General features: G+C 35.7%; 1 protein-coding gene and 1 pseudogene across 3 annotated transcripts in view; one reads left to right on the top strand and one right to left on the bottom strand.

Moving 5' to 3' along the window:
- Positions 1–5,697, bottom strand: part of LOC106877150 (vam6/Vps39-like protein) — a 72,472-nt gene extending 66,775 nt beyond the window's left edge. The window contains exon 1 of one of the 2 annotated variants that reach the window (XM_089359325.1): positions 5,537–5,697. In XM_089359325.1, the coding sequence (XP_089215451.1) occupies positions 5,537–5,615 (79 nt within the window). In that variant the 5' untranslated portion in view covers positions 5,616–5,697. Of the gene's footprint in view, positions 1–3,719; positions 3,926–5,536 lie in introns of those variants that run through there. The other variant, XM_089359326.1, reaches the window with a different exon arrangement.
- Positions 5,698–5,770: 73 nt separating this feature from the next.
- LOC106877167 (tRNA 2'-phosphotransferase 1 pseudogene) lies at positions 5,771–6,922 on the top strand (annotated as a pseudogene). Its single transcript, XR_016243573.1, has one exon. The product of XR_016243573.1 is annotated as a tRNA 2'-phosphotransferase 1 pseudogene (transcript).
- The last annotated feature ends 3,748 nt before the right edge of the window (positions 6,923–10,670 follow it).

Raw genomic sequence — 10,670 nt, 5'->3', positions numbered from 1 at the left:
TAAGGGGTAAAATATCAGAGATAAATAATTAGTGATAATTAAATTCACAATAACTATGTTGAGAAAATGAAAGGAAACCAAATCAAGGTAATGTAATGCCCACGAAGCAGCAGAATGAGGTACTGTCACTAAATTTAAAAGAATCAGAAGTTTCAAATTTGATAATTAATACTTGATGGCAAATAGACTGCTTATGATAAAAAAAAAAAACTTCCATCATTCATAATTTTATGTAAAAGAACAATGCTCAAAGAAGCAAGGATCTGGATTTAGCAATTCCATTGCTAATGTTAGACACTTTTGCCTGCTATAGATACATCTCATGCTTGGCCTAGTGGTTAAGATGTCGGACTCACAATTGTAAGACTGTGGTTTTGATTCCTGGACTGGGTAATGCGATGCGTTCTTGAGCAAAACACTTCACTTCATGTTGCTCCAGTCCACTTAGCTGTAGAAATGAGCACCACTAGTGAAGGCGCATTGTTTAAAGGTTAGGTTGTTGGATTTACAACTGTAAGATTGTGAGCTTGATCTCTGGACCAGGCGATCCGTTGTGTTCTTGAGCAAGACACTTCATTTCACGTTGCTCTAGTTCACTCAGCTGTAGAAATGAATTTAGCCTGGAGAGGGATGGGCTCCACCAGGCTTTCTCACCCTAGATATGCTGCATAGCTGCAGCACCCCAACGGTACCCAATGGGTTAAGGGACTTGTCAGATATATCTTTCAACTTTCTAGCTCTATAAGTCTATACGAGATGCTTTCTCGACTCCAAATTTATTTACCGTTATTTTAATATATACCATGCCGCGACGGGCAGGTATGTAATATAAGTGGGAAAGCATGCGAGGTAAAGGGAGTTAATTTTGGCCTGTATATATGCTTTGTGTAGTAGTAGTAGTAGTAGTAGCAGCAGCAGCAGCAAGAAGAAGAAAATAGAGATAGGGTAATGTTGTAGAGAAGAGAAAGTGAGCTAGTGAAACTTAGATTCGACGGAGTTGTATGTCTCGTATTGTTTTCCTTCTCTCTCTGGCCGTTTGTCTCAAGTGGCTGTCTGCCGGTGGCCATCTCTAGTTGTCTCTGTTCATAAACTGATTTTGGCTAACGGAGTTCTAGTATTTATAACTATACAAAACTAGTTAGAAAAACAGACATACTGCAAAGACAATAGATTTCGTTGGGGGTCTGTTATCTCAATTCTAACTTTTGGTGAAATAGAAGAGATAACAAGAGTTAAGTGGTAAAGCCATAGTTTCTCTGTGGGGGTAAGTGCTGTTAAATTAGGTGAAATTTAGCAGATTCAGGTTCGAATTTACTCTATGCCTAAATGAAGTCCACTACATACTCTCTTTACTCTTTTACTTGTTTCAGTCATTTGACTGCGGCCATGCTGGAGCACCGCCTTCAGTCGAGCAAATCGACCCCAGGATTTATTCTTTGGAAGCCTAGTACTTATTCTATCGGTCTCTTTTGCTGAACAGCTAAGTTACGGGGACGTAAACACACCAGCATCGGTTGTCAAGCGATGTTGGGGGACAAACACAGACACACAAACATACACACACACACACACACACACACACACACATATATATATGTATATATATATATATATATATATATACGACGGGCTTCTTTCAGTTTCCGTCTACCAAATCCACCCACAAGGCTTTGGTCGGCCCGAGGCTATAGTAGAAGACACTTGCCCAAGGTGCTACGCAGTGGGACTGAACCCGGGACCATGTGGTTGGTAAGAAAGCTACTTACCACACAGCCACTCCCGCGCATATATATATATATATATATATATATATATATATATATATATGTGTGTGTGTGTGTGTGTGTGTGTGTGTGTATAATATCGAGGAAAAGTTTTTCAATGTCACACTAAAATTTGTACTTGGAAGAAAAATAATACAATGTTTACCAGCAACAGAAAATACAGACAGAAGTGAGGTTTTAAAAAAAACAAACAAACTCCGCTCTAACCAGCTACAGACAAAATTGAGGTATATAAATATTACGATGGAGCAGAAAATGTGACGGAACTAGATAGAGAACAGCTACTATGACGATGAGTCATTAAACATAGGAGAGGCAATGACAATGATTTCATGTGATTCCACCTCCATCCATCCAGCCATCCCTTCAGTTCATTTACTAACATTAAACAAACTTCATTTGAAAAAAAAACGAAAGAAAGAAAGGAAGAAAGAAACAAAGAAAGCTTCCTCGGTAGTGCATGTTTGTTTATTGTTGTTTATCCGCTCCACCCAACCCCCTGATCAGCATGATCTAGTTGACCTGGCCCTGTGATCAAAGGTACTCCAACCACGATCAACAAATTGGCCACATTGTGCAATGTGTCCTTTTTTGTTTAAAGAAAATAATTAAAATAAACAAAGTTAGGCGTGGTTTCCCATAAATCTGTCTGCTACTTCTAACATGTCAGGCGAACCACGTAGAAATTTGACCCGTACATTACGTTTATGTAGGTAGAGGTTTTGTTGGTGTTGCTTAACCCAAGGTCAGCACTAATTAAGCAAATATGATCAAAAACAATCCAGTCGTGATCACCTCGTCTTTCGTTCGGACAGCGTAGCCCGGACAAGGCAGTTGAATGTATCCCGCTTTTTAAGATAGTCTGGTGTAGAATGGGGGAGATTTTGAGTGCAGTAGCACCACCAAAATCGAGCAACCACTAACAAACAGGGTGGAGATATAACTTAATATACATCTATACACTCTTGAACGATTGTCCAAGTGACGGAAGTGAAGAGAAGTAACTCTGGCTCGAATAAGTTGTTAAAATACCACGGGATGTGTGAAAATAACAAGTACCACCAATGTGCTTATCTCGACGAACTACACTCTAAATAATAATTATATTCTTGCACTACATGCAGTACAGCGTTGGAACAAAACACCAGTAATTCATTAATCGAACAGCAAAACTGCAAATTACTCTCCCCCGATATCTAAAAACGAGAGAGTTTCATAACTAGTCTCCGTCGTCAGACGATATTCAATAACCGATGGAATTCCACGACGGGATCGAAAGTAACCAGGCTGGTCCCACTTTTTCTGTACACGAAGATTTTGTAGATAAAGTGTTTTACATGTTGCATACACAGCGTTTGCCAAAAATTCTATGGTTATGTTCTGTTACACAGAATACAATATCTAAATAGTAAGATTCGCATAGACTGAGGTTGTATTTTATTAGCCCAAGGTCAGTCCTAATCGAGCTGACTAATTATCAAAAAACATGCCAGCCGTGACCACTCGGTGTCTTTGAAGTATGCAAAACCATATTATCTATTTTCCCAAGACAGAAGAGTATGATATGAGTGAAACTTGACTGCTATTTCTAGCAGGTCGGACGACCATGCTGATGCCCGCTCGGCTGTTGTTTTGATATCAAAGGTGTTCTACCTTTAACCACTTCACCTTCTGTATATCAAGGACTACATGGCATAATGAAATTCTTTTTTTACTGAAAACGATAGGTTGTCATTTCAGAGGCTCTCTCGTTATATCGATTTGCATTGCATACATATATGTGATTTGATGAAAGTTAGTGTTCTTCTCTAAAAGCAACAAATGCGTTCAAATTTAATTCAGAACAACACGAAAGTCGGCACAAATGACAAGAGAAATGAATTTCCAAATTGACATAGAGCAGAAGATTAGACATATAAAAGCATTTAAACTCACTGGTTACGATTAAAAGTGTTTAGATGAAATGAATACGATTCTGACGAAAAACTGTAAAAACCGTTTCTATACTACCAACCAGTGTAACGATAATAAAAGTAGTTGTTCAAAAAAGATTCTCTATTCTATGCTCTTGGAATCATCATGATTAATCTAAGAATCTCCAACGCACAACCAGTGCTTGGTTAGATGAGTTTCCAATCACTAGCAGTAAGTGTTTTACACGAGGTCAAAAAAGGGGCGGGATTACATACATACATATATATATAATATATATATATATATATATATATATATATATATATATATATATATATATATATACATGTATGTATGTGTGTAGGTAGAACAATGGATCTTCGTGTTGCTTGAAGTGCTACATTATGGCGAAACGAGTAGGTGTAATATAAATTAGGATATCCAGCTATTTTATATATAAAAACTCAGTGTCCCGTTAATAAATAACATACACGGGTATATAATATCGTCGCCCAAAATATGATGTCAGCCTTATATGTTATATTTAATAACTTGTTCTTGTATCAAAGAATATAAATGCTCGTCTGTCGACAAAAACTGTTTTAGAAACTAATCGAATTAGCAAACTTAACGTGTAGTGTAGACCCGATGCAATTCAAATCATAAGAAACACTTGCGAAAGGTAAAACACACAAAATATTTGGTATAGGTGTTAAATAGTTCAAACTTTGATTGACTTTGTTCAATATCTTTTCTCATTACGAAAAGAAGTTATAATGTTCTCCTCGGAACTACAGCGATCAAATAGTCTCTACCGTGTTATTACAACAAACTTCTGAAGTTCTTTAGGCGAAACGCAAGACAAGTTGTAAAGGAACGGTGTGGGCAACGGAATCTTTATTGACAGAAATATTAATGTCTCCTAACTTGCAAAAATATCCTCAAGAGCCAGAATTGTGAATCGAAGGAATAGGATGCAAGTCCCGTGATAACGGGTAACATTCCGGAGGTGATCTTCCCAACAACTATAGAAAAACAGAGCCTTTCTCATAACATAGAAGAAAGTCTGTAGTGGATTTCGCTTCACACCGGTATAAATTTCAGGTTTCTAACATTATCGACCCAGAGCGACGAAAGGCGAAGTTGATAACGAATTAAGCGGAAAGACAAATTATAGAAAAGCGAGATACTTAACCACTTGTCATTGCAATCACTTAAATAATGATATGTCGGGTTGCTATAAAGCTATCAGTTTTTAAGGGAGAACTATAAAGGATTTAAACAATCCCGATACATGTACTGTACTTATAAATTAAATAATAAATACGGACTTCGGTCGCTTCAAAAAAAAAAATGATTATAGCTTGATAAGTTCTGTCACATGAAATATTTGCCATAAAGTGCATTGTGCTTATTCATTATGAAAAAAATATGTTGTACGAATAATCGAATGTATTTTGTATTTATTTCTCCAGCCTGTTAGCATTTTTTCATTCATCAAACGCGTTATTGTAGCATGTACTCTTAATTTTTATAGTTGGCGTCAGATCTGGTGTGTGAAAGGCACTCCCAATCCGAACAAATCTACATCGGTTCGGAAAGGATATACAACAGTGTATCTCAATGTCACAATAACGATAACAAAATAGTAATTGAAATAAAGAATTATACAAGGTGTTGTGCTGCTAGAGATGTATAAAAGAAACGGAGCGAATTATCTCATCGCCTTTAAAATACTGCGACATACCAAGTGGAATATGAATAAGACAACTGATGAACGGGAAGTAAAAGTGATTATATGTTAAAAAGAAATGAATAAACGAGAATCCTGTTCCTACCGTAACATGCAATAGATCCGATTTGAATTTGTAATGGGAGTTTTTCCAATATTGGAACAGCTTCGTAGGCACAAGGCATATTTAAAACATGAGATAAACACGCTAACAAGGATGCGTAAATCTCCCCCTCTCTCCTCTTCCTTCACTTACAGCTTGTTTGTGTCATGTGACCAGAATCATACACGAAAGAGTTACACTCAAGTCTGATAACTTCAGTTGGTCTGCATCGTACTGTAAACTTTGATTACCGTACTGTAAACTTTGAAAGACTTGGGCAGTGTGCGAAATTTGAATGGTAGTATAAACTTGATTAACTACTTTATAATCACTTTAGATTGAAATTCATTACAAAATATATTTGATTTCTTCTATTTTTTTATGATTATATTGATGTTATAAGATTAATTCCTTCGCGTTGTTAAAAGTGAAAGTAGTGAAACTATCTCCGCCATTATGAATCCCTGTGAACGAAGTAGATATCCCGATTATTCTTCAAATAATAACAGTCGGCAAAACTATAAAACTTCCAGGGGTGCCAGTCATCGTCGAGATAACAGAATTGAAACATGCGATTACCGTAACCAAAATAGGCAACCACGAAGACATCATCCATATAGACCTGATCTGGATGTTGTTGCTCTTTCAAAGTATCTCTCTTTCATTTTGCGTCACCCAAAGAAAGATTCGAGACTGCAAATGGATGAAGAAGGATATATATACGTTAAAGATATTTTAAAAACGTGGAAATTCCGTAATCTGGGATTGCAAGATGTTTTACATATCGTAGAAACTAATGACAAGCAGCGATTTGCTGTTAAACAAGATGTTTATGAACGTTTCATGATACGAGCTACTCAGGGACATTCAGTAGAAGTAAATCTTCGTTTGGAACCAATTTTAGATCCGGAACACTTTCCTAAAGTGGTTCATGGAACCACGTACGAAGCTTGGCAGTTCATTCGGTGCGAAGGCTTAAAGAAAATGAACCGCGCATACATACATTTTGCTATAGGTATGCCAGAGGATTCTGGTGTCATCAGCGGTATGCGCAGTTCGAGCGAAATATGCATTTTTATCAACTTGGCAAAAGCTCTGTATTTTGGAATTAAATTTTTCCTTTCGGAAAATATGGTGATATTAAGCCAAGGAGACCAGGATGGTAGAATTCACCCTACGTTCTTCCTTTATGCTGTGGATAGAAAGACACGTAAATATGTACACTGAAAAAAATATTTTGAGGCATTTCAACATTTACGATGGAATAGATAGGTTTGCTTTGCTAATATATATAAAAGGAAATAAGAGGCAATCTTAACATTTTCTTTTCGAAATATTTTCCTTGTCCGCTTATATGATACAAAATAAAATCAAAGTTGTAAATCGAAACCTTTCAAAACTTACATCCTGACTATTACTAATCACAAATGTTTAATTTTTATAAAGATCATAACCAAACTGATTAATATCACAATGTTTCTAACATCAATTTATATCCATTACTTTTGCTATTGATTTGAGCAATTCCTATCTATGTAAGAAAACCCGGTACTACTAAGGCAGCGCGGACCCGAACGCGCTAGCTAGTCTTGAGTGGTCGATCCTAACCCTAACCCTAACCCGCGTGTGCAAATGAATACGTGTTTAGGGTTAGGGTTAGGATCGACCACTCACGACTAGCTAGCGCGGACGCGCGACTGCGCGTTCGGGTCCGCGCTGCTTTAGTAGTACCAGAAAACCATAATTATTTTCCTGATCGTCTATTATAATCATTTGTTTATTAAATAACTTGTTATTTTTGCCAGTAGGTCTAATGTTACCAATTCTGCTTGTGTTTTAAAGATAAACTTTATTTTTACATACCGATAATGAACTTTTTTTGATCAACACCTTTTCATTTAAGGTGTTGATATATGGGTCTCTTTAATTATCATTTTATTCTCGTGGACAGTCGATGTTAAAAAATAATGTTTAGGTTGAACTATGGAAAATGTTAGAGAAAGAAACCTAGCTGTTTCTTGCAATACATTCATCTAAAGCAAAATTTTTTTCAGAGGCCCTTAAAATACTATTGTGGATCCACAAATTTACCATTTTGTTGCGTGGACCCCCAAAAAAGAACTTATATAGACGCTTGGGACCATATGGACCACGTTTCAGAACCACTGATTTAAGGAATCAACATTCGTAATTTTCTTTATGTGTTTATTTTAACAACTTAAATGCGCTATTTTAATTTCTCCATACACATTTAATTGTGTCAAGGACCTGTGATCCTTTAAGGGATGCTAGCATCCTAGTTCTCCGGTTGGTGGAGATGGAGTATATGTAATCTGGGTATACCCCCCCCCCTTTTAAATTTTGTTTTTTTTTACGGAATCCTATGTTTCAGACCATGGAGAATCCGATTCTGGAAAAAAAATTTCAAAAATCTCAATTTCAAAATTTCGATCCCCCCCCCCCGGTTTTTATATAGATCCACAGGGTAAACCTAACCCTAACACTAGTTTTGTGAGATTTGGCTGTTATTTCTAGCATGTAAATAGCCTGCTTGGTGGGGGGGGGGGAGATTGAAATTTTTCAAAAATTTTTTTTTCAGAATCGGAATCTCCATAGCCTAAAACGTGGGATTCCGTAAAAAAAAATTAATAAATAAGTGGGGGAAAGGTTCAGATTACATATAGTCCATCTCTACCCTCCGGTTTTTATTAGTCTTCAGTGAAAACTAAGTATATTAGTTTTGCATTGATATATAGCTATTTAAAATATTTACGAAGGATGCAGATTCTCCATTTTTTTTTTTTTTTTCTCACAGCAACTCGCCTAGCAGAGTTCACTGGTGAGGCGCTATTGTTAATATATTGCTTAATTTGAGATCGCCTATTACTGCGGAAAAAATATTAAAAAACACATACACTGTTATATTCAATCTCGTTTTATTTTCTAATCGTTTTGTAATTCATTTACTGTTTCTTCATAAATCTCGTAAAATCGGCAATAAAATGTCTTCAAAAATTACAACTAAGTTTTCTATCACTCCTGCTTTACTGATAACTTAAATGTCAACGAAATAACGGACGAATCTAAATTCACATGTAAAGTTAAACCTTGCGAAATTATAAAATTCAAAGAAAATCACTTATTAGTTTGGCTGCTGCGAAAGATTTACTATTAAGGATGTGTAATATTTAACTTCCTTTTCCTGGAAAAATGTCACAAGATGCGACCAACTTTCATTTTAAAGTTTCAGAATAAAGGTACGTAACTCAACGTACTTAAACCTCGTTTATTTCTATATTCTTTTATTCTACAATTCGATATTCAACAAAGGAATGTAGATGAATGCTGATTCTTTCATGTTTGGCAGAGGTTCCATGTAAAAGAAAACAAATTATTAAACAGAAATAGAATTTTGTTTTTTTTCAGTGAGAGTCCTTTTAAGATAAAATAAGGTCAAGCGTTTGGCTGTGAAGGGAGGTAACTCAACAGACTGGACAAACTTCCTATAGGAATTTTATTATGTCCCGTTAAATTGACATTCTACTATTTTTAGGGTAAACACTTGTGGAATCTCAATTCACATTAAACCTGGTACTTAATCTTATTAGTCTCTTTTAACTGATACTTCAACTTGTCGACTCGGAGTGAATAAAAGAAAATCTTCATCTCGGTGGAATCTGAACTGGACGTAAAGAGCTAGAACGTATACCGCGGAGCATTTTTTACCTGATGCTCTAATAATTCTGCCTAACCGATTGTTCTCAAATTTGATTTGTCGAGTTACGTCCCTTTAGACCCTGAACTGATACCCACCTTTTTTTTTTTTTATATTTGACACTCCATCGTCATATATCTGAAAACGGGTGATATTGGAATTTCAAAAGTTGTAGAAGAACAGGGCTACAGAAAAAATGAAACGAATTTATCTAACAACCACAATGTATAGAAATTTTATTGGTCTATAGAAATAGACCAATAAAACTTTAAAAGCAATTCTTTTGCTTAGTTTCTTGAATTGAATTACCCTTGTACTTGTATTTTAGCTCCACAAATCCGCCACTACTATCCCCATCCACATACATCATCATCGGTCTAATGTCCTCCTTTGCAGGCTTGCATACCTCACAGCCATGAAATAAAAAGGGATTGATAACCCAGGTGAAACACTTCATAAGCGCTCTGTAAATGAAGATACATGAGGCTAACAATAATATTGTTATAGATGTGGGAATTCTGATAATCTGAACTCAACAAAATGTCATTAGTCAAATTTGTAAACCCTCAGTGTGGTTACCAAATGAAATTGGTACATTACTAGAGTGGTGTATAAAATACACACAAATAACGGATTTATTCATGTACTCATGGCTAACACATGTTTCTGATAAATATTAGAGAGATCTAGTTCTGTAGCTGTATTAATCAATCTAATCCTTAGTTGAGCAACAACAAAAATATAGAGGATGTCTCACACTTTTGTCTTCCTCAAATCTACAATAAACTGACTACCAAAAGAAAGGAATTCAACCAAAATGTTATTTGGAAACTAGGTCATCTATTTTAAGCAAGTATCTCACTAGTTCTAAACAGGCAACATGGAGGGGGGGGGCTGTAATAGCAGTATCAAAGAACTGTAAATCTGACCATGAAAACAATTGGAATCTGATACCTTATATTGTTCAGGGTTGTTGCAGACAACAGGTATTGGAAATTACTACTAGATTTTGGAAAAAAACATGTTGACAGATTGATAACTTGCTGAATTAATTAAATAGGAAGAACAAATTAGAATCAGCTTCCAGTAAATAATACAAATAAGAATACTAATAAACACATTTCATAAAGAAGCCAAAATAAAACAGAGGGGACAACTAAAATGATAATGCTGAAAAAAAGGGGCTGCAGAAAATTTATACAATAAATAAAGAATAATTAGAAAGGTACAGGATTGTTCTCTATTTTTCAGTCAGTTAATTATAGATTGAGGGATTAATACAATTGGACTATAGAACTAGATCCTCTAATATTTTGCAGAAACATGTATAAAATCGATTATCTGTTTTATATATGCATATACACTAACAGAGATGCCCGGCATTGCTTGGGATTAAAATGGCAGTTTCTTATTGTTTTACTT

Source organism: Octopus bimaculoides, chromosome 11 (genome assembly GCF_046866305.1).
Source record: "Octopus bimaculoides isolate indiv1 chromosome 11, ASM4686630v1, whole genome shotgun sequence".
In the NCBI taxonomy this organism is placed as follows: Eukaryota; Metazoa; Mollusca; class Cephalopoda; order Octopoda; family Octopodidae; genus Octopus; species Octopus bimaculoides.
Note: the sequence above shows the minus strand (reverse complement) of the source record. Positions and strands in the feature narration are given on the sequence as shown.